Source organism: Macaca thibetana, chromosome 9 (genome assembly GCF_024542745.1).
Source record: "Macaca thibetana thibetana isolate TM-01 chromosome 9, ASM2454274v1, whole genome shotgun sequence".
In the NCBI taxonomy this organism is placed as follows: domain Eukaryota; kingdom Metazoa; phylum Chordata; class Mammalia; order Primates; family Cercopithecidae; genus Macaca; species Macaca thibetana.
This window is the reverse complement of record NC_065586.1, coordinates 7,705,265-7,733,139: the sequence shown is the minus strand read 5'-3', so window position 1 is coordinate 7,733,139 and position 27,875 is coordinate 7,705,265. Positions and strand designations below refer to the sequence as shown.

The window sequence follows — 27,875 nt, the reverse complement described above, 5'->3', positions numbered from 1 at the left end:
ACCCGAGAAGAGCGGCTGAGGCTGGGAAGGATGGGACCACTTCAAGTACAGGGAGTACAAGGGGCTGAGTGAGACCCAATGGGGCTGGAAGTCGAGACCAGGAGCTTTCAGACCTGACCCTGGCAGCTCTCTGCCAGGACAGAGCTTCGCCGAGAGGACACAGCTGGCAGTGGAATCACAGTTGGCCAGAAAAAGGAAAACTGACATGAAGGAAAGAGAACATCCAAGTAAAAGTGGTGGAGGAAAACAAACAGAAAATCTCAGTGAGTAAGTTCCCATATTTGGAATATTCCACAAAAACCGTAGAAGAGGGAGCACTGCAAAGTCAGAGGAGCTACCCTGAATCTTCTTCTAAAGCAAGCTTGTCCAACCCACAGCCCACGGGCCATATGTGGCCTAGGACGGCTTTGAATACGGCCCAACACAAATTTGTAAACTTTCTTAAAACATTATGAGATTTTTTTTGTGACTTTCTTTCTAACTCTTCAGCTATCGTTGCTGTTAGTGTACTTTCTGTGGCCAAAGACAGTCCTCCTTCTTCCAGTGTGGCCCAGGGAAGCCAAAAGATTGGACACCCATCGTCTAAAGGCCCAGAAAACTAACTCACAGTTTCTACAAGGAAAAGAAGACTAAATAGCAAAACATCCCTCCAGACAATGAAAGTACAAGAGAAACGCACACTCAAAAACACAGATGAATCTATAATGTTCTATCTTAAAATGATCTAAAAGACATAAAAGAATATAAATCAAAATCAGAAAAAACTCAGAAATTAGGTAGCAGAACTCAAGACAGTAGCTATATGATCTGACAAGATACATATGGTACAATCACAGAAAATTGGTTTCATAGGGCAGAATGGGCCAAAAAAATTTTTTTTACCTGTTTCAGTAACCATGAATGATAGTATCAGTAGCAATATTGTATGTGTAATCTGGGATAAAGCAAATGAGTAATTATGGAATATTCTAATTTTATCATCGTCTTTATTCCTGAGAACCAGAATTCTCAGTATGGATGAAAGTATTTATGGATGTGACACAAAAAATAAAAACCTTGTAGTCCTAAATATGAACTGGAAAATCTGCATGAACTCAGGAGGAACCCTATCCACCTATCTATCTATTCACACACATCTACATGTATATAAATATTTATTTACTTATTGCCTAGAAACAATGAACAACTGAGTTATATATAATAAGTATCCCTTAGCACCAAGACTGTGTACTTGAAATGCTATTTCCCAGCGTGGAGACAACTGCATATCCATATGCAGAAGAATGAAATTGGATCCTTATCTCATACCACTTACAAAAATCAACTCCAAATGGAATAAAGACCTAAATGTAAGACTTGAAACTACGAAACTGCTAAAAGAAAACACGGGAAAAACTATAAGACATTGGTCTGGCCAATTATTTTTTACATTTGGCCCCAAAAGCGCAGGGTGACAAAAGCAAAACTGAACGAATGGGATTCCATCAAAATAAAAAGCTTCGGCACGGTGAAGGCAACATCAGAGTGAAGGCACGACCTGCGGGTTAGGAGAAAACACGTGCACCCACACGTCTGACAAGGGGCCCACATCCAAAACATATAAGGAACTCAAAAACAACAACAGCCACAACAACCACCAAAAAAAAAAAAAAAAAAAAGAGAGACAAAATACATAAGGAACCCAAACAACTCTATAGAAAGAACAGTCTGGCTGTTGTCCTGCACCAGAGGGCAGCAGGCAGCCATGGTGCCCAGCGGGAATGGCAAGATCTTGAAGCCCCACTTCCACGCGGACTGTGCAGCAGCTGAAAGGGCACCGCTCCAAACTCACCCTCTTCCCCAGGAAGCCTTCGGCCCCCAGGAAGGGAGACAGTTCTGCTGAAGAACTGCAATTGGCCACTCAGCTGACGGGACCGGTCATGGCCATCCAGAATGTCTATGAGAAGGAGAAAGCTCAAGTCATCGCTGAGGAGAAGAATTTCAGAGCCTTTGCTAGTCTCTGCATGGCCCGTGCCAATGCCTGGCTCCTCCGCATGTGGACAAAAAGAGGCATGGAAGCTACAGAACAGGATGTTGAAAAGAAAAACTAAAGACCTCTTGAGGACTTGTAATAAATCAGCAGTAATGCTGGGTCCCCAAAAAAGAAAACTCTATAGAAAGAAATACTCCAATAAAAAATGAATAGACATTCCTCAAAATAAGACATACAAACTGCCAACAAATATATGAAAAAATGTCCAACATCACTAATCATTACAGAAATAAAACCACAGTGAGATATTACCTCACACCTGTTAGAATGGCTACTATAAAAAAGATGAAAGGTAACAAGTGTTAGCGGGGATGTGGAGAAAAGGGGGAACCCTTGTACACTGTTGGTGGGAATTTAGATTAGTAGTCATGGAAAACTATGTGGAGTTTCCTCCAAAAACTAAAAATAGAATTACCATATAATCCAGCAACCCCACTCCTGAGTATTTACCCAAACGACTTGAAAAGATTATGTTGAAGAGATTCTGCTCTTCCAAGTTCACTGCAGCACTGCTACCAATAGCCAAGTCATAGAAATAACCTAAGTGTCCATTAACAGATGAGTGGATAAAGAAAATGTAATATATATACACCATGGAATCCTATTCAGCCTTTAATAGCACAACAGGGTGACTAAAGTAAACAATAATTTATTGAACATTTTATCTCGAACTCTTGGCCTCAAGTCATCCTCCTGCCTCGGACTCCCAAAGTGTCAAGATTACGAGTGTGAGCTACTGCACCCTGTACATTTAAAAATAATGAGAAGAGTATAACTGGAATATTTGTAGTACAAAGAAATGATAAATGCTGGACCAGGTGCAGTGGCTCATGCCTGGAATCCCAGCACTTTGGGAGGTTGAGATGGGCGGATCACTTGAGGCCAGGGATTTGAGACCAGCCTGGTCAACATGGTGAAATCACGTCTCTACTAAAAACACAAGAATTAGCTGGGTGTGGTGGCGGACGCCTGTAATCACAGCTACTTGGGAGGATGAGGCACAAGAATACTTAAACTTGAACCCAGGAGATGGAGCTTGAGTGAGCCGAGATCACACCACTGCACTCCAGCCTGGGTGACAGTGCGAGACTGTCTCAAAAATAAATAAATAAATAAATAAGAAATGATAAATGCTTCAGGTGGTAAATATCCAATTTACTCTGATGTAATCATTACATATTGCGTGCTTTTATTAAAATATCTTATTTACTCCATATTTATAATTACTGTCTATCCATAAAAATTAAAAAATATTATTCAGCCTTTAAAAAAAGAGGAAATTTTGTCATTTGTGACAACATAGACGGAATTCAAACAATTCTGCTAAGTGGAGTAAGCCAGGCACAGAAGGAGACACACCACATGTTCTCACTTATATGTGGATGAAAAGAACAAAATTCCAGGAAGCAGAGAGTAGAGCGGTGGTTACAGAAGCTGGGGCAGGGGATGTGGGGATGTGGAGATGAGAGGCAAAGGGTCCAAAGCCTCAGTCAGAGAGGAGGAGTACGTTTTTTGATATATTGCATAGCATGGTGAAAAAGAAAAATAATAATGTATCACACATTTGAAAATCATTAAGACAGTGAGTTTTAAATGTTCTCCCCACAAAAAACGATAGGCATTTCAGGTGACAGATATGTTAACTAGCTTGACTTAATTATTCCACATTGTATTTATAAAACATAACATCGCTTTGCACCCCCCAAATATATGCAAATATAACTTGATATTTTATAATTTAAAAAAATTCAAATTAAAAAAAGAAAAGCAATACTACTTTCCAAGAAACCAGGGTTTCCTGGACAGATAACTTATACCAAGCACAGAACATGACTATACATGCTGAGTCGAGAACATTTTGGTACACCAGAGTGGGAGGACATCACCAAAGTCAATTCGGGTCATGTCAAAAGCACTCAGAAGCAAGGGTGAAGAAGCTGCCACTGGCCAAAGATGCAACAGTTGAAGCTACAATACAGGTAAAAAACTATAATGAGGCCAGGCGCGGTAGCTCATGCCTGTAATCCCAGCACTTTGGGAGGCCGAGGTGGGTTGTTCATGAGATCAGGAGATCAAGACCAGCCTGGCCAACATGGTGAAACCTCGTCTCCACTAAAAATACAAAAATTAGCTGGGCGTGGTGGCGGGCACCTGTAGTCCCAACGACTTAGGAGGCTGAGACAGGAGAATCGCTTGAACCTGGCGGGCGGAGGCTGCAGTGAGCAGGTCGCACCGCTGCACTCCAGCCTGGGCGACAGAGTCAGACTCTGTCTCCAAAAAAAAAAAAAGTAATGAATGAAATCTGTCAAGTATGTTTAAATCTGTGAGTTCATAATGATAGAGTATTAAACAAAACTAGTCACCTTCTAAGGATGACAAGGAACCAATTTATTCCCATGAAAACTGGGTATACCATATGAAAAAAAATCAAGCATTAACCCTGCTTTCCCTACATAAACTATGCCATTAAGTTACTAAACAGCGGATGAGGAAAAGGATTTTCTTATAAAGTTATTTCGACTAAGAATGAACTAAAAACAAAGTGCTAGTATTATCATTACTTTGCAACCCCTAATGAATTAATGGATCCAGGCATTGAGCATCAGCACTGCTAACATCAACAAAAGGGAAAACTGGACATCATGAGCTGATATCTTGCCAAACCTAAATCTGGTCAAGCCTCGGATTCTTGCTGCCAGTTTTGAGAAACACACTGGGCTGCACTATGAACGCACACTGCGCAACATCCAACTGTGGGGCACTCTGTAGATCAAACAGCCCAGATTTCTAACATATAAACTCTAAGACAAAGAAAGGAATGGAAGGAGAGTCGTAAACTAAAAGGTAAATGACATGGCTGGGCAGGGTGGCTCATGCCTGTAATCCCAGCACTTTGGGAGGCCGAGGCTGGCGGATCACTTGAGGTCAGGAGTTTGAGACCAGCCTGGCCAACATGGTGAAACCCCATCTCTACCAAAAAATACAAAAATTAGCCAGCCACGGTGGCATGCACCTGTAATCCCAGCTCCTCAGGAGGCTGAGGCAGGAGAATTGCTTGACCCTGGGAGGGGGAGGTTGCAGTGAGCCAAGATCGTGCCACTGCACTCCAGCCTGGATGACAGAGCAAGACTCTGTCTCAAAAAAAAAAAAAAAAAAAAAGACCTGCAAAATGAAAAAGGGTGTGCATGTGTGAAGAACATTAATGTGTCTAGGGATACGCATTTGGCTGATAAAACCGTAAAGCTAAGAAGTAATTCCTATAAAGTCAGGACAGTGGTTGGTTATTTTTGGAGGGAGGGAGGAAGGGGCCGGGGTGGGGTTGGGCACATAGAAGGTATTCTGAGACAGCTGGTAAAGTTCTGTTTCTTGAACTGGGAGAAAAGGTTTAAATTTCCTTCAGATCAACCATTTAGATAGTAATTGGTGTTCACAGCAAGAACTGCTTCAAGAAAAGGATGGCAGGAGCTTGAGAAAGAAATGGCAGGTATTGAAGTGGACACAGATTCTTGAGTCCAAGGAGTGCAAAAGGTCACACGGGAAGATGCAGAGGAGCCCCATCTGCCGAACTAGGTTATTCTTGGGAAGGGGGAAGAAGGGAAGTGAAGAGGCACTTTCATTTCATAACAAATTCACTTGGCAATATATTTTTTCAGCAAGTTTGTATTACTTTTGTTAATTTTTTCAAACATGTAAATGTTTACTTTTTAAAGGGTTTCATCATAATAATAGAAATCTTAGTGGGGAAAGAGAGAAATCCCCATGCAGAAGAGTTCCTAACAACGTATGCAGATATTCCACCTTCAAAGCGGGATGCATGACTCCCTTTCCTTAAGTGCTGGCTACGCGGAGTAACTTCCTTCCAAAGAGCACAGGAGGGGAAGAGGGGATAGAAGAGAAACTTTACTGTGGAGAAACCAGATAAACATTACCCCAGCCACGTGATCACCATCAATATCAACAGTGATCAATTACATTGACAGGATAGACCTGTGATATGATGTGATTAAAATGCACTTGACCTCTGTGGTCTTTCTCCCTAAGATCTCATAACCCCAGTCTAATCATGAGGAAAACATCAGAAAAATTCCACTCGAGGGGCATCCGACAATATACCTAACCAATAATCCTCAAAACTGTCAAGGTCATCAAAACAAGAAAAGTCTGAAAAACTGTCACAGCCAAGAAAAGTCAAAGGAGACGTGACAACCAAACACAATATGATATCCTGGATGGGATCTGGAAACAGAAAAAGGACATCCAGTAAAAACTAAGGAAATGTCAATACAGTGGGGCGTCACTTAATAATAACGTGTCAATATTGTCCATTCATTGTGATACATGTACCACAGTCACGTAAAAGGTTAATAACAGAAGAAATGGTGCAGATGTGAGTGAACTCTCCATACTAACTTCTCAATTTTTTCAGTAAATCAAAACTGTTCTAAAAAATAGTCTATTTTAAATTTTTAAAAAATAGAAACTCTAAAAGTGGCAACCTCACAGTATCTTTACCAAGTTTAAGCTGAGCTTGGTAAGTTTCCTGCAATAAGTCAGGGTACATGGTTTATATTCCTTTTTTTTTTTTTGAGATGGAGTCTCACTCTATCACCCAGGCTGGAGTGCAGTGGCACGATCCCAGCTCACTGCAACCTCTGCCTCCCGGATTCAAGTGATTCTCCCATTTCAGCCTCCCAAGTAGCTGGGACTACAGGCATCCACCACCACACCCAGCTAATTTTTGTATTTTCAGTAGAGGCGGGCTTTCACCATGTTGGCCAGGCTGGTCTTGAACTCCTGACCTCAAGTGATCCGCCAACCTCGGCCTCCCAAAGTGCTGGAATTACAGGTGTGAGCCACTGTGCCCAGCCTATATTTCTCTCTTATGCAAATATTTTGAACCAATCAACATACCCGCCCCAGAAGACCCTCATTGACCAGTGATCTAGAGACCACATTGTGAGAACCAACAATGACTTTGGCATAGTACGCTGTACTATTTTCAGACATTCCTCAGCACAATAAAATAGGAAGCAAAAAAATATGGTATTGGTGTGAATCTGAAAATATGTATGGCAAGCTGGGGAGAGAATGTTCTTGGATAAAACACACTGGGTACCAGCCATCAGAACTGTAACAGTCCAAGCAAAAATATGCATGTATAAAATATTTTCAAAGAGGTCTCACTTCTAAACATATAATCAGATACAGCAGGCAATAACTCCTTCCACATCATCTCCTCCTCTGTCATCTTCACACTGCAGATAATCACAGAGCTCCTCAGTCAAGTATCTATCCAGCCCAGCTAGTAAGTCTGTTCCCTGAGCTCCTCAGCATGTGATGGTAACACTACTCTACATTTATTATTCTCTTTTTTTTCAGAGACAGGGTCCTGCTGTGTTGCCCAGGCTGAAGTGCAATAGGCATTCACAGGCTCAATCACTGCGCACTACAGCCTCAAGCTCCTGGGCTCAAGCGATCCTCCTGCCTCGGCCTTCCAAGTAGCTAGGACTATGGGTGTGCCACTGAACGCGGCTTGACACTGATTCCCCTTATAGCGTCACTTCACTAATGTAAATTGTATTTCAATGCAAAAATAAATTCTTTGAGAGCAAGAAAAGAAAAAGGGGAAGAGAACTAACATTCGCTGTCATGTGTTTTATTTTTTTCGAGACAGGTTCTCGCTGTCACTCAGGCTGGAGTGCTGTGGTGTGATCATGGCTCACTGCAGCCTTGACCCCTGGGCTCAAGAGATCCTCCCACCTTAGACTCCCGATAGCTGGGACTACAAGTGTGCACCACCATGCCCAGCTAAGTTTTTTATTTTCAGTAGAGATGAGGTCTCATGACATTGCCCAGGCTGGTATCAAACGCCTGGGCTCAAGCTTCAGCCTCCCAAAGTGCATAAGCCATCACACCTGGCCCACTGTTACGTATTTTATATGTTAAACACTTTCCAATTTTATATAAATGTGTTAACAACAACAACAAAAAAAACACTTGATTCCCCATTTCCCCAATGTGGTAGGTGTTACTACACTGATTTTACAGGTGACGAATATAAAGTTCAGAAAGGTAAAGTGACTTGGGAAGACTAGAAACTCAGTGACTCGCTGAGTCATGTCTCAGGGACGCCGTGAGGTCCATGCTGTGCCTCTCACAGCCTGCTGCCCCTTCAGGCCTTCTATGCGTACACACTTGCCGGCTCCAGGTGCTGCGCAGGGAGACATTCACAGGCTTTTCTTGACACGAACCAAGTTGAGTGGCTGATAAGAGGGAACCCCATGGCAGGACCTTGCTAATAATATTTTAAGACCAAAGTCTAGCCTGTCTGTGGCCCTTAAGGAAGTAAAAGGAAAACAAAGAGCGTGGTGAACAGTACCATTATCAAAGGGGTTCACCGCTATATCTCACTTTGCACCACTAATCAGAATGCCAGGAATTTTCTAACATGCTGTGCCCAGGAAAAAAAACTATTTCAGATTCTAAATGATAAGAAATAGTCTTGTATGGTTATATTTTTAAATGGCAACCAAAGAACTGCATTTTACATCCTTTTCTTACGAAGAGGACAAGGTTTTGACAAGCATGTACTGTACTGCCTACCACTCACTGTACCCTTATAAACTACACGCATCTTACAAACCACAATATTTTCCCTTCTTAATCCACACGTGTTAGATAAAACATGAAAAGTAGTGTTCTCAAGATTTATGTTATTTTCCTTTTAAAACGATTATAATTTATAGTTTGCATAAAACTAAATGAGATTCTTCTTTTGCTTCAAATAATCCAGAAAAGAAACCCAAAAATTTATGGCAATATAGTAATTTCAGCCAGAAGTCAGTACCAAAACAAAACAAAACAAAACGAAAAAAAACACTGAATTGTTTTTCATACTTCTTCACTACCTAATCTAAATCTGCTATCTTAGTTACATTTCCTTGCTGGTATTTAAATATGATAACCATAACACTTTAAGAGAATTTTATTCTGGAGTATTTGCATGCTATAAGACAAAAACGACCAAGCAGTTAAGTGTAGATTATGATCAAAGTCCTAGCTTTGGTTCTGGGCTGTCAGTGTGTTAGTATCATTCAGTAGAACCCACTGCAGCTAAGATCCAGAGTGCCGAAATGATGAGACACCAATGCACAAGTCCCTACCACTTAGGTCCAGTATCCGTCCAGTTTTTCAGATGAGGCAACCCTGACACACAGACAGTAAAACAACTTATGCCAAATTTAAACATAGTTCCTGAGACAAATAGGTAACGCTTCAAAAAGCTATTAAAGTAGAACCGATTATAAGAAATGAATTGCAAGAAACTGGAACCCTTGAGCACCACTGATAGGAAGGTGAGGATGGTGCAGCCACTGTGGAAAACAGTGCGGTGCTTCCTCAAAAATTAAGTAGACAATTACTATATGATCCAGCAATTCTACTTCGGGATACAGACCCCCAAAAAACTTGAAAGCAAGAACTGGAACAGATATTTGCACACCAATGTTCACAGCAGCATTAATCACTAGAGCCAAAAGGTTGAAACAACCCAAATGTCCATCAGTGAGTGAATGGATAAACAAATGTGGAACGTATATATAATGTATTATTCTGCCTTAAAAACACACACACACACAACGAAATCCTGACACAGGCTACAACATGAATGAACTCTGAAGACATCATACTAAGTGAAATAAGACAGCCATAAAAAGACAAATACTGTACAATTCCACTTATAAAAGGTACCTAGAATAGACAAACTCATAGAGCCAAAAAAAAAAAAGGAATGGTTGGCAGGGGCTGGAAGTGGTGGAGAATGGGGAGATACCTTTAATGGGAACAGTGTTTCAATTTGGGACGGTAAAAAATTCTGGAGAAGGAGGGGGATGATGGTTGAATAACAATGTATACTTAATGCCACAGAACTGTACACCTACAAATGGTGACAACGGTCCATTTATGTGATGTATATTTTACAACAGAAAATCGTAAGTAAAAGTAATTGCTGGCATCATTTGCATTGTCCTGAAGTATACAGGTTTTAGAATTTGTTACAAAATGAAAGAACTTAATTGCAACTTTTCCAAGTCTTTTAAGAAAAAATACTGCACACTTGTATTAGAGACCACAAATTACTTAAATCTCTTTTCAGAATCTTAGTGAACTTAGTGATCAACATCTAAAATTATACAGGAAAAAAGGGAACTCTGCAATGGGACTGACCACTGTATCTGATTAGCTATCATTTTATAATCAAAAGTTCTATTATGATCAAACAATAAACATTTCTACTCATCATAAAAAACAGAAGTAAGTCTATACAATATCAGTGAATACTCAAGATTCACTCACTGTTTCCAGTATAAAGCTATGGCATTCAACTCATGGCCTGAATAGTAAGCGAGGAGGAAAGAGCTACCCCAATTTTTCTTTTTGTTTTAAAGGTTTTCTAGTTTACTTAATACCCCATTCTCATATAATAGGGCTGTTGAAAGGCTTCTCTTTGGCTTCACCGTTTTCCTCTACTCGAACTTTACAAAGGAGATAAATGCTTCAGACATAACCTTGATTACACCATGGCTTGGCCTGGTAATGTCAGTTGCAAGTTTGTTGGTTTAAGGGTTCGAATAATTTGTAAATAACAGTACATGTTTCTATTGTGTTTCCAGAATGTATAAAGTTGGCATAGCATGGAAAGCTAAGAGGATCAAAAATCCATTAAAATAGTCCCTAACAAATGAAGAAGAAACACTCACAAACCTTCTTGAGAAGACACAATGGGTGGCAGGTAATCAGGAATGTATTCTTTTCTTTCCTCTGCATCTTTACTTCCAGGTTGAGGAAACTGAAGTACATTGTTCTTGCTAACGGGAAATGACGGAATTTGGTGTGGGAAGGTGACAGGTTCAATGTTGTGAATATAGTCTTCTAGTTCATGTAGACTAACCCCCATCAGCTGGAAAGCTTCACCAACATCATCCAAAACTGGGTCTGTTCGGCCATCTGAAACAAAGCCAAAGGCAAATCAAATTATTTGAAGAAATCCCGTGAATATATTTTTAAATATTAAAAAAGGTAGTAAGTAAATATGCAGCTCAGAATCAAACATTTTAACCTAGTTATTGGAAAGAATTTAATATTTTAAATAGAACATCACAGAATCATGTTTAAGCTGATTATTAAGGTCAAGCTTAAATATGATCAGACAACTAGCCAGAACACCACAGAAAAATCACACTCATGATCAGCTTATATATTATAGAACAAATTTCAAAGTAGTTTACAGATGATCAAAAGCATCTGCAACAGTGCCTGACACACAGAAAATGCCCCAAAAATAATAATAATAGTGTTTTGTCTTTTTTTTTTTAGATGGCATCTTGGCTGGGCGCGGTGGCTCACACCTGTAATCCCAGCACTGAGAGGCTGAGGCGGGCAGATCACAAGGTCAGGAGTTCGAGACCAGCCTGGCCAACATGGTGAAACTGTCTCTACTAAAAATAAAAAAATTAGCCGGGCATGGTGGCGCACGCCTGTAATCCCAGCTACTCAGGGGGCTGAGGCAGGAGAACTGCTCGAACCTGGTAGGCGGAGGTTGCAGTGAGCCGAGATCACGCCACTACACTCTAGCCTGGGCAACAGAGCAAGATTCCGTTTCAGGGGGAAAAAAAAAAAAAAAGGAGATGGCATCTTGCTTGTTGCCCAGGCTGGAGTGCCGTAGTATGATCACAGCTCCTTGCTGCCTCAAACTCCTAGGCTCAAGCAATCTTCCCCTCTCAGTCTCCCGAGTAGCTGGGACTATAAGCACATGCCACCATGCCTTGCTAATTATTATTATTATTATTATTATTTTTTTTTTTTTGTAGAGATGAGTTCTTGCTATGTTGCTCAGGCTGGTTTTGAACTCCTGGCCTCAAGCAATCCTCCTGCTTCTGCCTCGCAAAGTGGTGGGATAACAGGAATGAGCCAATGTGCCTGGCCTTTTTTTTTTAAATCATCAAATAAGTAGTGTGCTGTGCTGACAAAATCAATGTTTGTTACATTTCCTCTGTTGTTCCCTGATGCATCTGCGGAATTTTAAACAGTGGCTGGAACTCAATAACAATAGCTGGCACTCAATAAATACCTACTGAATGAATTATACCATTAAATGAATTTTTAAAATCTAAGAATATTTACAAAGAAGGCTCAGATCATAAAAGTTTGGTTTTTGTTTGTTTTTTGAGACAGGGTCTCACTCTGCTGCCCAGGCTGGAGTGCAGTAGGGCAATCATGGCTCACTACAACCTTAACTTCCCAGGCTCAAGCCGTCCTCCCACCTTAGCCTTCCGAGTAGCTGGGACTACCAGTGCACCACCACCATGCCCAGTCATAAAGGTAATTTACCTATAAAATTTCAAATGTAATTAGAAAACACAACATAAAACAGAGATAAAAAGATAAAAAGTTAGATATAGTGAGTTTTTTTCTTTACAAAAGCAAGTTTTTCTTATGCCTATCCTTAGCAGAGCTTAAGGTCTCTACATCTTTAAAAATGTCTATGAAAATTCCAGTTTCCGATTTTCAACAGCCTAAAGGATTTAACTGAAATCCTGACTTTTTAACTGAAATCTTGAAATTTGATCACTTCAAACTCAGTATGTCTGAAATTAAATCACCCTGTAAAATGAACAAGAATCCAAATCTTGCTAGAATTGGATGCATGTGTGGTAATGCATACAGAAACGTCTAGAAGGATATTCAGCCAATGGTTAACAGTTGAAGGGGATGGAAGCTGCAGTAGAGGGGAGGGCTGTGGTGGAAGCAGGAGACTGACTTTTAACTCTACATACTTCTGCAGTCTTTGATTTTTTTTTTTTCTATAAGCATGGGTTACTTCTAATGTATACTTCTAATGATGTATAAAAAAGAGAAAACAAATAAAACGAATACTCTTCTTACTGAACGTAAACAGGCATTTCAACTCTTCTATTCCTATTAAAGCTATTATTACTCTCTCAGTCTAAAAAATATAATCATCTTAAATTCCTCCATATGCTTTGCAGCCTCAAACCAAAACCTGGAACTGTTTCTAACCCTGTCCCCCTCCCCATCCCCGGGCACCTTTTTTTTTTTTTTTTTAACCATGATTTCAGATTTTTTTCCTTTCTCTCTATTCTTACTCTCTATTCTTCCTATTCTCTCTATTCTCTCTATTCTTCCCTGTCTCAGTATAGTCTCAAGTTCTGCCCACTTCAATGTCTTGTGCACATCACTGTCAGTACAATTTTCTTAAAATACCACTTTAATCATATTGTCCCCCTACTTAGAAGTATGCAATGTTTTCTACTACATGTTTTAATTCTTTTGTCTAGCTTTTAAGTCCCTCCATAACCTGATTTCACTGTGTTGAACATTTTCCTCAGACACCCGTGGAATGAACTAGCTGCATAGGGAGCTGAACACCTTACTGGTACTTTTATTATGCTTAATCTCACCTGGACAGCTTAGTTTATGTGATTCTCTAACCCGGAGTACTCTATACCTTTATACAACCATACTTCATAGCTCACCTCAAATCTTATCTTTTCTGTGAAGTTATCCTACCCCAGAATCCATAGCCTACAACCATCTCTCCTCTTACTCCTTTTACATTTACTCCCTGTACCATACAAAAAATATTATAGTACTAGTGTTGAAGAGTCGGTCTGAAAGATTTAGCACCTGCTGTCAGCGCATGCCAACACATTTAATATATAATGTGACACAGAGACATCTGCCCTTGAATGCTTGGAGAAATTGTCACCCTAAGGCAATTCTGAAGTTCATTATTTGTTCATTATTTGAATTAATGGTAACTTCTAATACTTGCTTTAACTTGAGAACATTTATTTTAGAAGAAACAAACACCATCAGTTTGTTTTTGCTGACATTCTGGCACTCTTGAACACACCTTATGGGCAGGGATTGTATCTTAGTAATTTTATGTCTCCAATGTCTAGTACAGGGATTGGTTCATAAGTGGTGCTCAATAAGTGTTTGTTAAAACAACAGAAAGGATTTAAAGGAGTGGAATACAAGATTCTGTAGTGGTAACTTGGAGTTACAGAATTCGATTTTAGAATAAGACTGGTATAGAAAAAAGAATCTAAAAATATCTAATAAGTATACCAAAATTAGTGTTAAAAAAAAGTCATCAAATCACAATGGGACATAATGAACCTGACAATCTCATTCTCACTGAAACCAAGAAACTGGCTATGGAAATTAGGTAATTAGGAAGAAGGTTTACACTGAAGAGCTGCAATGACCCCTGGGTGACTTTGGAATACCTAGTCACATGGAGTGCCAGCTCCCTTCTGTTTTGTATAAAAGGCAGGAAAGGTAACTAGTATTCAGGAGACATTTTGAATAGCTAAAGATACATGGTAGCAAACATAATCTGGACTATGCCTAGCCTAGCCTAGCCTATCCTATGAGTAACAGTATACTCAAGAACCACTGCAGAGCAAGCCAGAGGAAAAAGAAACAAAAGCCAGAAGAGTAGTCAACTGGTGATGCACTTTCAAGATAAAAACACATGCATATTACTTTGTGGTTCCACATCCAGATGTATCAGTGAGCTGGGCATGGTGGCTCATGCCTGTAATCCCAGCACTTTGAAACACTGAGGCAGGAGGATCACCTGAGCCCAGGAGTTTGACGGCAGCCTGAGCAATATAACCAGACCACATCTCTACAAAAAAATAAAAAAATTAGCTAGGCATGGTGGCGTATCCCTGTAGTCCCAGCTACTTGGAAGGCTGAGGCAGGAGGATCACTTGAGCCCTGAAGTTCGAGGCTATAGAGAGCTAAGATCGCACCACTGCACTCCACACTGGGCAACAGAGTGAGACCCTGTCTCAAAAGAAGAAGAATAATAGAAGCATCAGTGAAATCAAGCATTCAAAACATACACATTTTTGGAACTCAATATGTAAAGTCAATAAGTGGCTTTTAGGGTAGTGGTTTATCAGTTCATTCATTTATTCAACAAATATTTCTCAGGTGCCTATTACATAATGGCCCTATAGGTTACAGAATACAAATATAATCAATTTTTTCTCCTGGAGAGGGGAAAGAGACATACACAGGTGATTACAAAACAAGATGACAAATAATATAAAAGAAATATGCACAGAATTATGAAAGCAGATAACATGAGTTCCCTAGAGCAAGTGATAAGTGCATCTCAAAATAAAAGTAGTACTACTGGTGGGCCAGGGGCAAAGGACAGTCTCGGTAAGAAACAGCACGTATGTAAGAATGGACAGCTTAAAACATTTTGGAAAAGGCAGGTAGCTCAGCGTGGTCGCAGATTAGGTAGGCTGGCAAAAGATAAGCAAAATGCAAGGTCACAAAGGGAACTGTGTACTGCTAAGAGTTTAGATTTTTAGCCTGTAACCAACGAAGTACAGTTAAAATATTTTTAAGAATAAGGACAGGATCAGATATGTGTTATGGACAGATTAGTTTGGCGCCCTGTGGAAGAGGGAACGAAATTCGGGGCCTGAGAAATACAGCGTGTCTGTGAGTCTCAATTTTTCAGTATAGGAACCACTTTAACAAAACAAAATATCCTATGAGATACTTCATTCAGTTCTCCAGCTTATCACCTTAAATATCATGACTTGAACCTAAGATGAGTGGTAGTTTCCTCTCCTCAACAAACACACATGCAATGCTTCACATCAACAAGATAATGTGGAGCTTCTATTAAAATATTCCATTCCTTCCATTAAATTATTAAATACCACTAGCTATAGATATTACCAGACATTCACTTAAAACCCGTAAGTACTGTAGCCCAGATTACCTGGAGAATCTTGTCAACTGCCCACGGTCCCTCTATCCTACTTCGATAACAACTGACATCTCACTAGTAACCGAGACGTAAGTGAAAGTACATCTCATCAGCGAAACTGACAAAGTCAGCCTTGGGAAAACAGTAAATGGAGATGTCGTTCACGAAACGAACAGACACAGAAAGACGAGGCAATGTCCCTAACGGAGCAGAGCTGTCAACGAGTCTACGTAGTTAGGAGCTCAGGAATGGCCAGTCTTGTAAGAAACGGCCGGTAGACGGAGCGCCTGTGACAACTAGTTGTAGTAGTTTGCGGGCAAGGGAGAAAAAGGACCGAGGTAAAAGAGGGTGTAGGGCACGCTGGGGGTGGATCTACCCGCAGCAAACAGGAGACAATGAGAGAGATCCAGGCACATTTCAGGGCGGAGGAGCGGTAGGAGGGTGTGGAGCTGGGAGCGAAGACCCGGCTCCCAGGCTGGTGGCGGGAAGTTAGCGGATGAGGAAGAGGCACCCGAAGGATGACTAGAGTTTGCAGGGGCAGTGGAAGCCCAGGGACGCGGGAGGCCGAGGAGACAGCAGATCTCGAGGCAGGGTGCGGGATGCACACCCCGGGGACGCGGAGGGACAGGGAGAGCGGAGGTGTCACCCTTGACTTGCCGGGGCAGCCCTCCCGCACCCAGCCCGGTACTCACAGAGCTCAGAGTACCGATGGCAGCCCCGGCCCAGTTGCTGCAGATAGCGCTGCAGCACGTCCGTGAGGAGGTGGCAGGCGCTGAGCTGCACCGAGTCCCAGCCCAGCGCCTGGCAGATCTGCGCCACCGAGACCCTCAACAACGACCTGGAGTAACTCTCGCACATCCCGCTGCGTGGACGCCACCGCAGCCCTTGCTGCCACTGCTCTCCAGCCCCGCCGCCAGACCTTAGCAGGGCCCCCAATTCATCCTCTAGGGCTTCCGCGGCGGGGAAATGGTCCCCCGGACCCCCGGCGACCACCTCAAAGCCCCAGCAGCACGGAACGCGCCAGCCTGAGAGCCGCCATTTTGGACTCGCTCCGCCTCCCGCTGGACGGCCGCCGGAGCGAGGCAGCATGAGCCGAATGCTGAGCGCGCCGATGAGAAAGCCCCGCCCCTTCGGAGCGGAGCGAAGCCTCGGGATCGCCTCTGAGGCCTGGAAGCCGGCCGGAAGCGGGCGTGCGGCGCGCAGGTGGAGGAGGCGCCCGGGGAGGCAGGTGCTGGGGCGCTCACCTCGAGGAGAGCGGGGACGAAAACGTCAGTGTTTTAGAGGCAAACGAGGGATCTGGGATACGACATTGACAGGTTAGAGAGTTAGCATTAATAACGTTAGTCATATGAGAGGGTTATGTGCTAGAGAGAAGTTCCGGGCGTGGGAACTTACGGTGCTCGCCGAACGCAGACCTGCGCTGGTCTTGCCTATGCTAAAAATCTGTGTATTAAGCTGCTTGCCACTGTAAAGAATAAATAAAGTCCAAGCTGTTCCGCATGCCCTTCAAAGCCCTTCGCAATAGGGCGGGGACTAGGAAGAGGCCTCTGTGCCAAATTAATGGGGGCCCCAAAAAACTCAGTCATCAAGATCGAGAAAAAATCCAAATCCATGCCATAAACTCCTGACTCACTCATGTCATTCTAATCCCAGCCCTGGTTCCAATAAAACTTTTTTTTTTCTTTTTCTTTTCTTTTTTTTTTTTTTTTTTTTTTTTTTTACAAATCAGGTGAGCTGCCTGTGGGCTGTAGTGTGCGATTTGCGCATCGCGGCTGTGACCTGTGGGGGGTTGGGGACCTCTACTGCCTACAGAGGCCAAACCGGAGCCTTAAACCGGTGTCGCAGGCCGAGTGCCCTGGGAACGGTTGCCTACCCCAGAGCCTTCTCCCAGCTCCAGCCAAGTATTGCCAGAAATCGGGATTTAGGGATAAATATCTTGATTTTTAAATACAAAAGTTGGGAACACATCTCAAAAGCCAAACTCATCCCACGATTAGTCTAGATTCAGCCTGCAGGTCGCCCAATTGCAGTGGCTGAACTATGCGGTTTCTTAAATATGCCCTTCTGTACCTATCACAGTTATTTAGTATAAGAGTTTATGTGCTCCTTCAATAAATTCCGAGTTTATGAGTGGCTCTGTATTCCTCCTACAGGGACTATTCCAGAACTTTGAACATGATATTCACATTTTTGAAAGTCTGGAAAACTCAATAATAGAACTGAAATTATGGTTCTTCAGCTAAATGGTGATCTGCAGAAAAGCAAGGTACTAGAGGGCAAGGTGCCTGTATTTACTCCATGGACACTCTGTCCCCAAGTTATCAGGAACATTGTGTTGCTAAATTTATGAGACATTTTTCAGTCCTAGCCTTACTTGATTATTTTGTAGCTATTTGATAATGTTGAATGCTTCTGTAACATTGAAACTCTCTTGGCCTTGGATTTCACAAGTCTGCCCGGCTACCACCACCACCCTGAGTGTTTGTTCCTCTTCATTTGCCTTTCTGTGTATAAGGGAGGGGATTTTATTTCGGAAAATTTCAAACCTACAGAAAAAGGTGAAACAAAATCATAGACTCAAGTATACACTTCATCTAGATTCACCAATTGTTAACATTTTGCCAATTTACTATGTCTTTTGTATTTATATATGCACACAGCTATTTTTTTCCAGCAGTTTGAAAATAAGCTGCAAACTTCATGACACTTAACCCCACCACACCTCAACATGTATCAGCCCAAAACAAGAACATTCCCCCACATAACTACATACAAGTTCACATGTCACAGGCTTTGTTCCTCAGGAAGTCAACTCTGAAATAGAGATGAGCCTGCAGAAAGTTCATTGAGGAATCCTCCTGGGACTTGGGGGAAGGAATGAAAGCCAGGGTGCAGTGAATGCCTTGGCAAGAAAGCCTCAGCCAAGCCAATGCCATAGTGTGCAGAAGCTGGAGTGGCCCTTCAGAGCTTCCCTGAATCCAAACAAGAAGGCTGGACTTTGGCTGGGCGCAGTGGCTCACGCCTGTAACCCCAGCAGTTTGGGAGGCCGAGGCAGGCGAATCACAAGGTCAGGAGATCGAGACCATCCTGACTAACACGGATCGCAAGGTCAGGAGATCGAGCCCATCCTGGCTAACATGATGAAACCCCGTCCCTACTAAAAATACAAAACACTAGCCGGGCGTGGTGGCGGGTGCCCATAGTCCCAGCTACTTGGGAGGCTGAGGCAGGAGAATGTCGTGAACCTGGGAGGTGGAGCTTGCAGTGAGCAAGTGCAGTCCCGCCACTGCACTCCAGCCTGGGCGACAGAGCGAGACTCCGTCTCAAAAAAAAAAAAAAAAAAAAAAAAAAGGCTGGACCTTTATATTCCCATACGAACAGGTCACTGCATGAGGGCTACCTGGGAAAGGGTGTGTGCTCTCAGGCAAAGGAACTCTCTGCAGCTGAGTCCATTCAATTCCAAGGACAGCTGAAGTCCTTCAGTCCTCAGGGGCTCTGAGCAGTGCATTAGAGCATTCATCACACTTCATCTTTTTTTTTTTTTTTTTTTTTTTGAGACGGAGTCTCGCTCTGCCGCCCAGGCTGGAGGTGCGGTGGTGGGATCCGGTCTCACTGCAAGCTCCGCCTCCCGGGTTCACGCCATTCTCCTGGCTCAGCCTCTCTAGTAGCTGGGACTACAGGCGCCCGCCACCACGCCCGGCTAATTTTTTGTATTTTTTTTTTTAGTAGAGACGGGGTTTCACCGTGTTAGCCAGGATGGTCTCGATCTCCTGACCTCGTGATCTGCCCGCCTCGGCCTCCCAAAGTGCTGGGATTACAGGCGTGAGCCACCGCGCCCGGCCTACAGTTCATCTCTTTTACCCTCAGAGACATGTCTTGGTTTGAGGAACGTCTCCTCCAGTATTCTGGAGAGGGCCCTTTCCCTGGGGAAAACATTAAAGAGGAAGGTCAGGAGACAAATTAGAGCCCCGACTGCTGCAGCCAGGCCTCAGCTGATACTCAGTATTCTCCTCCTCAGGCCTACATTTCTCTCACTTCTGGTCTCAGTAGCTTACTTGGTGGCATGATGCAGACCCTCGTGTGCAGGTCTGAGCCCCTGGTTTCCAGGCCCTTTTCATACTGTGGCTGCTGAACTCGTCCTTGTACCATCAAAATTGGGGAAGAGAATACCCACAATTGGGCAAGAGGCACCCAAACGAACCATCTGGAAACCAAACACTCCACCTTGCCTCCCACTCTGTAATAGGAGCCCATCCCCCTCCTAAAGATGACTGCTCTCTTGACTGCAGTCTCAGTGGAAGAGCCCAGGCAGCAACTGTAGCTAATGTTTCAGTGGGACTCCTGCTAGGGCCTCTGGTGAAAGCATTCCCCCTTTTGGAAATGGGATCTGTAAACCTGGAGAACCCGGAGTGGCAGGACAGGAAGAACAATTTCCCAGGTGGGTCCCTGAGAGTGATGTAAGTGGAGAAACCCCAGTCTCCACCCTGTGTCATCTGCTTCTTGGGAACCCAGCATCACAGAAGAGTCATTGACTTGGTGGGGCACAGTGGCTCATGCCTGTAATCTCAATACTTTGGGAGGCCAAGGCAAGTAGATGGCTTGAGGCCAGGAGTTCAAGACAAGCCTTAGCAGCATAGTGAAACCCCCATCTCTACAAAAAATAATAATTATTATTATGTGTATATATATGTGTGTGTGTGTATATATACATATATATGTGTGTGTGTGTGTGTGTGTATATATATATATATTTTTTTTTTTTTAAAGAAATTAGCCCCAGTTACTCAGGAGGCAGAGGCCAGAAGATAACTTGAGCCCAGGAGTTTGAGGCTATGGTGAACTATGATCGAGCCACTGCACTCCAGCCTGGGCGACAGTGAGACCCTGTCTCTACAAAAAGAAAAAAGGTCATTGGCTTAAAGAGTGCACAGCAGCCTAGGGGATCAGGCCCATCCTCAGAAGGTACTGCCTGTGCGCTGGTGCTTTCATTGTGCCTAAAAAAGGCTGTTCCATTGCTGTACCAGGCTGACAGCTTCTGAGTGGTGTGGGGTGTGATATGACCAGTGGGTTTCATAGTCTTGTGCCCACTCCCACATCTCCTTTATTGTAAAATGCGCCCCTTAGGCTAACATAGCGTGATATGGGAAACCCAGTGACTCTACAAGATAAGCAGGAAAGGCAAATCCATACCCAGAATATATTTCTTATCACAATGAATGTTTACCCTCGTTATCACATGGCTGACTAGGAGTTGTGGCTCACAGCCTCTGTCCAGCATCATGAGAGAGCATGGTACCACAGATTGCTAGCCTGAGAAAAGATCAAAATTCAAAGTGTGGTTTCTACTGAATGCATATTGCATTTGCACCATCGCAAAGTTGAAAATCATAAATTAAACCGTCGTTAAGTTGGGGACCGTCTGCGTATGATGACACAGGGTGAGAGAATTAACATAGCTCTAGGGCAAGACCAAAATGTATACTGTTGTCTGTTCCAAGTGCACAGAAACTATTTCTGATCCTTTCTGTTTGGGATGGAAAAGACAACTTTCACCAGCCAATGACCACATGCCATATGCTTGAGACAATGTTTATCTGTTCTAGCAAAGACACCACATCTGGCAGAGCAACTGCAACCAGGGTTACTGCTCAGCTAAGTTTACAACCGTTCACGCTCACCCTTCAAGATGCATCTCATATTTGCAGGAGCCAGACTGTCAGATGAAATGAAAATGTCGTGACCCACTGCCTCAGCATCCTTTAGGTCATGATTTCTGCCCACCCCGCCCCAGCTGCAGGGGCAGTTTCAGAGTCGTCTCCTCAGCCCTCCCACGCCCAAAGTTCTTACCTACGGGCCAAAGAACCAGCGGAGGGGTTGTGCCAACATCCCAGTATGTCTGTTCCAGTGACACATTCAGGATTCAGGGAATTGGCCACTGAGTGGATATAAGTGTGAGCTGAGCCTGGGTCAAGACTCCGGGTGCCACTTGGCCTCAGATGCTCCCACTCTGACAAGGGATTTGCGATGACTCTGCATCTCCTGGTTTCATTCTCAGCTTCCTCAAAATGTCGGTTTTCCCTTTCCCCAGTGGACAGTCACCTGAGTAATGGCTGTAGGTTCTTTTGCAAAAGGAGTTGGGGGATCATTACCTTCACTGTTTGGTGCTGCAGCCTTCTTCTTCCTGAAGACTCAGCCTCTTCTTCAGTCAGTAGGGTTTCAGTCTGAAAGCTGGCTTGGATACAGGAACTGGGCATGGAATCATGACTGGTTATGGGGGTATCTGCCCTCAGCCCCCTGACTACCCATCCTTGAATTATTCTGATGGTCCAGATTGAGAAGCCGACATGTCGGCGTCCATCCATTTCGCCCAGGTACCCCTTACTCTGTGAACCAGCCCCGTAACTCGCCAGGTGAGCCCACACCCCTCTGATTGCTCTCACGCATAACTGCATTCACTTGGCTTCTGACTGCTAAACAGTTAAGTATCGCCACCTGGTTTCTATGACTTTTGGGGTCCCATGAGCTCTGAATTTCTCAAATATCTGGTATATTCATATGTTGTCCCCGCTTGCTTCCACTGTTGTACCACCCTGTTCACCCCTGGTGGAAGTTGTAAGACTTGCACATTCAGGAGCTGCCACCTTGTGTCAGGTGGCACCTCTGTGCTTCATCCACCACCCATGCTGAAGTCCTTACCGCCAGCCAGTGAGGGAATCCAGCTCCAAAATCCCATCTTTACATCTGCTCTCTGAGACCCCTCCGGCACCCAATGTCCCAAGCTGGACTCCCCAGGAGGTTGTCTCTGAGATGAAGATTAACCTCAGAAGAGGGCTGTTGGGGTCATCACCTGGCAGAGAGGAGAGGAGGAGGGCAGGCAGGAAGCAGGACTAGGGAAGGGTAGTGTTGAGAAGGGAGGGACTTGGGGAGGGGAAGGGATAGGGGAGAGGTTGAGGAGGAAAGGTGGAAGGGAGGGGAAGGGGAGAGAGCAGGACTGGGACAGGGAGACATTGGGCTGCAGCTCACCAAGGCCTCAGTCAAGCCCACCGAGAGCTGTGAGGCTGGAATGGCCCTTTGCAGGGTCCTGAGCCAGGCGGGGGTCTTTATGCTCTCATGCTGATCAGGCACTGGATGTGGGTGCTTCTGGAGAGGGCTGTGACCTAGGGCAAGGTGATCTCCAGCTGAGGCCAAACGAGGGTCGGCAGCTGGGGGCTGTGTGCTTCCGCCATTCCCAGTGGAAGGTCCTTCTGAAGGGGGACCGGGATGGTGCATCACAGCTCCCACCTCCCCATAATACCATGATCACACTCAGCAAATTAAGATTGACACAATAATATCCCACAAGATAAAGTGCATGTTCAGATTTTCCCATCGTCCCCAAATGCCTTTCATGGCTTTAAATTTTATTTATTTTTTTTGAGACAGAGCTTTGCTCTTGTTGCCCAGGCTGGAGTACAATGGCGAGATCTTGGCTCACCACAACCTCCGCCTCTCGGGTTCAAGCAGTTCTCCTGCCTCAGCCTCCCAAGTAGCTGGGATTATAGGCGTGCACCACCACGCCTGGCTAATTTTTATCTTTGTAGAGGTGGGGTTTCACCATGTTGGCCAGGCTGGTCTCGAACTCCCAATCTCAGATGATCCACCTGTCTTGGCCTCCCAAAGTGCTGGGATTAAAAGACGTGAGCCACTGAGTCCAGCACGGATTCTTTTCTTTAGCTGGTGTGTCATGATCCATCACCTTCGTGATTCTCTTGCTGCTTAAATTGTCCCATATTTGGCCAGTGGGAGCCCTTTCCAGCTGGCCACTGTATTCTTGTACTGTGTCACCATCATTCTTGGAGGACTTGCTACTTGGTGCCAGTAGATTTTCCACACTCACTTTGTACTTCCCTTGCTCTAAGCTTGGAAGTAGCCATCTCTCTGAGGGGCCCTGGTTCTTTTCTTTTTCTTTTTTTTGGGGTTTTTTTTTTTTTGTTTGTTTGTTTGTTTTTGAGACAGAGTTTTGCTCTTTTTTTGCCCAGGCTGGAGTGCAATGGTGCTATCTCGGCTCACCACAACCTCCTCCTCCCGGGTTCAAGTGATTCTCCTGCCTCAGCCTCCCGAGTAGCTGGGATTACAGGCATGCGCCACCACCCCGGCTAATTTTGTATTGTTAGTAGAGACGGGGTTTCTCCATGTTGGTCAGGCTGGTCTTGAACTCCCGACCTCAGGTGATCCACCTGCCTTGCCCTCCCAAAGTGTTGGGATTACAGGCGTGAGCCACCGTGCCGGCCCTGGTTCTTCTTAGAAAGGAATATTATTTAGAACCAAGATGTGTGCTAGCTGATCTTCATTACTACAGGGAAATCATTGCTTCAGGGCCTTTGTAGTGGAAAGAACTAAAAAATATGTGTCTTTTTTTTGAGACGGAGTCTCCCTCTGTCACCCAGGCTGGAGTGCGATGGCCGGTCTCGGCTCACCGCCACCTCTGCCTCCCAGGTTCAAACAATTCTCCCTTCTCAGCCTGCAGAGTAGCTGGGATTACAGATGTGCACCACCTCGCCTGGATAATCTTTTGTATTTCTAATAGAGATGGGATTTCACCATGTTGGCTAGGCTGGTCTCTAACTCCCACCCTCAGGTGATCCGCCCACCTCGGCCTCCCAAAGTGCTGAGACTACAGGTGTGAGCCACTGCATCCAGCAATATGTGTACTTTTGAAGTGCAAAGTAACGCAGATGCCTCTGATTCAAGTCTAAAATTACATATCCCCTTCCTCCTCCCATGTCTTATTTGCATATCCTGTTTCTCCCAAAGTGAGAAACCTGGCTTCAATATCAAAGATTTGACTTATCCTGCAATGTCTTTGCCTCCTTTTATTATTTATTTATTTATTTATTTATTTGAGATGGAGTCTTTCTCTGTCACCCAAGCTGGAACGAAGTGGTTATGATCTCAGCTCACTGCAACCTCTGCCTCCCAGGTTCAAGCGATACTCCTGCCAGCCTCCCAAGTAGCTGGGACTACAGGCGCTGCCATCATGCCCGGTCATAGCTCACTGCAGCCTCGACCTCCCAGATTCAAGCAATCCTCCTACCTCAGGCTCCTGAGTAGTTGGGACTACAGGCACATGTCACCATGCCTGGCTCATTTTTGTCTTTTTTATAGAGACAGGTTTTGCTATGTTGCCGAGGCTGGTCTCAAACTGCTGGGCTCAAGCGATTTGCCCGCCTCGGCCTCCCAAAGTGCTGGGATTACAGGCCTGAGCCACCATGCCTGGCAGCCTTTGTCTGCTTTCACAGTGTTTGTTCTCTTTTCATAGGATTCACCTCAGTGGTTTCATCATTAGCTGTGTAAAGATGACTCCTTAATAAAACGCTTTATCTCAGATTGTTCCTGAGTGCCATGCTACCATAGCTAACTGCATCTAATGACTAATGTCTGCTTGGACGTCCGATATGTAACTCAAATGTAATTAATGTTTGAGGGCTGTCCAAAACTAAAATCATTCTATTCTTTGCTGTATGCTTTGAGGGGGCGGGGGGGCAGGATCTGTGTTCATCTCATTCACTAATAAATAGTACCTAGCAGTTAGTCATATTTCAATAATGCCTTTGAATAATTCACCTCACAATGATGTATAGAGTGGATTAGAGCACAACTCTGTGAATATGTGAAAAAGCACTGAGTGGTAGAGTTTAGAAGGGTGAATTTCATGGCACGTGGATGATATCTCAATGAAGCCACTATTTAAAGAGAGTAATTAGAGGTGAACAGTGGAGGCCAGGAATCAGGAACCTGTTCAGGAACAGTAGCGGCAGAAATGGAGAGCAGCTGTGAGACTGCACAGAGCTTAGTGGGACACGAGATCTGTAGAATGAAATTTCTCCCTGAGATCAGAGCTCAGACTCATCCAAAAGGCCTGCTCCTTATCATTCTGTCTTGGGGGACGAGGAAAAGAACCAAGAGCAATGTGGGAAAGGCGAGTACTGGGGCGCAGCGGTCAGGGCTGACGAAGGTTACAGTTGAGGACCAGTGAGTCCAACTTCAGCCAATGGCAGCACTTTTTCTTCAGTTGGTGCCAGGAGGAGCTCAGTGACTGCACAGTTCTCAAGCTTCATTTAGAGAGTTTTGAATAATGATAATAAAGTTTCTGAAAGCTTCAACTATTCCATATTAAAGCACACAGAAAAACAGTTTCCTAAAGGGCACATAGACAACAGTTGTAATGATGGAAACTCAATCCTAGAATATTAACAGACCTAGCCCTTTACGTACTGTGTACGTGTTTTCTGAAAATAGGATAGCCAGGAGCAGTGGCCCCCGCCTGTAATCCCAGCACTTCAGGAGGCCGAGGCAGGCAGATCACTTGAGGCCAGGAGCTCGAGACCAGCCTGGGCAACATGGCAAAACCCTGTCTCTACTAAAAATATAAAAATCAGCCAGGCACGGTGTAGTCCCAGTTACTTGGGAGGCTGAGGTGGGAGGATGGCTTGAGCCCAGGAGGCAGAGCTTGCAGTGAGCCAAGATCCTGCCATTGCACTCCAGCCTAGGCGATAGAGCCAGACCCCATCTCAAAAAAAAAAAAAAAAAAAGAAAAAAAAAAAAAGATAGCAGTTTGAATTATGTAATAAGCGTTACCAGTGGACATTTATCACTGTAATTGCAGTTATGCTACTTAGCAAAAGGAGAGGACAGAAGTTGGGGGAAAATTTCAAGCTTACTCTATGATTCCTTCCTACATGTCTAAACCACACAGCATTTCCAGATTTATCTTGCCTTTCTCGTTCTCTGTATTAGCAGTTTTCAGAATGTGCTTTCGAACAGATTTTGGACTTTGCTTTTTCTGCTTCCTTGGCCTGAAATGCCTTCCCTCCCCACCAGTTAGCTCTAGTAATTTAATTTCTACTGTTGGTCACTGGTCCTTGAGGACTGTTTAGACCTCCCTTCCTCCAGGCTGGATGGCCTTCTCATGCCCCTTCAGTGTCTCTCCTGGCTCACCAGTTGTAACTTACCGCATTCTGTCATTTGCTTGTGTTCCTTCCAGGCTGTAAGTTCCTGCAAGGAAGTGTTTTGTTATCACTGTATCTTCAGAGAGTCAGAGTGCCAGGACACAGAAGAGCATCGCTAAATGCTACATGGAGCTGACGATTACTTTTACATAGAGCAGACATTTAACCAAGAATATGGCACTTATTCTCTGTTAGATTCTCAGTATTTTAAAATATTAGCTCATTTAATCCTAACGACCTTTTAATCTCCATCTTATAAATGATAAAACTTAAAGATTAAGTAACTTGCCCAAGGTCACTGTTGGTAAGGGCTGAGCTAGTAGTATTCCAGTTCAGGCACAGATTATTCTTACTTATATTGACTGATTTCAAATTCCTGCTTTTCCTCCTTCCATGGTTTTTACGACACTCAATTCACCCTCACAGATGTGTTCTGCTGTCCTGGAAACTGGAGGTGGGCCAAGCCAAGCTTAGAAGCAAAATACACAACAGGCTGGGCACGGTGGCTCACACCTGTCATTCCAGCACTTTGCGGGGCCAAGGAGGATCACTTGAGCCCAGGAGTTCAAGACCAGCCTGGGCGAAATGGCGTGTGTACACACACACACACAAGCCCCCAGAGGCATGTGGTTCATTGCTAACGTTCCCCAAAAGGTATCTGGTACTGGTTCACACTACACCTCCATCCGATTCCTCAGTTGTGAGCTGTTTCTTTCTCCTAGCCTCAGCCACCAACCCCTTCAGAAGTGGCTCCTGAAAACTTTGAGGGGAGTTAGAAAATGACCTTGAAGCTCTGGTCAGTTCACTAAATCTTTCTATTCATTACTATGAAAGTAGTTGTAAATATTTAAAGAATCCATTCTAAATACATGCCTTCATTTGTTTTTAAAAGTCAAGAAGAGCTTAAGAATGGGTTTTATATTGTTTATAATTTTATGTATTTTGGAATTTATATATTACTTTTGTAATAAAAAAAAAAAAAGTTTTTGATTTTAAACAAATAGAGAAAAGCCTGAAATTTTGGCATGGC

General features: G+C 43.8%; 1 protein-coding gene across 1 annotated transcript in view; it reads right to left on the bottom strand.

Annotated features, from left to right (window-relative positions):
* The window catches only part of TAF3 (TATA-box binding protein associated factor 3), a 199,078-nt gene extending 182,138 nt beyond the window's left edge, over window positions 1-16,940 (bottom strand). The window contains exons 1-2 of the mRNA XM_050804643.1: window positions 16,550-16,940; window positions 10,796-11,038 (exon numbers count right to left, since the gene is read on the bottom strand). Coding sequence (XP_050660600.1) covers window positions 10,796-11,038; window positions 16,550-16,715 — 409 coding nt within the window. The 5' untranslated portion in view covers window positions 16,716-16,940. The remainder of the gene's footprint in view (window positions 1-10,795; window positions 11,039-16,549) is intronic.
* Between the last annotated feature and the right edge of the window lie 10,935 nt (window positions 16,941-27,875).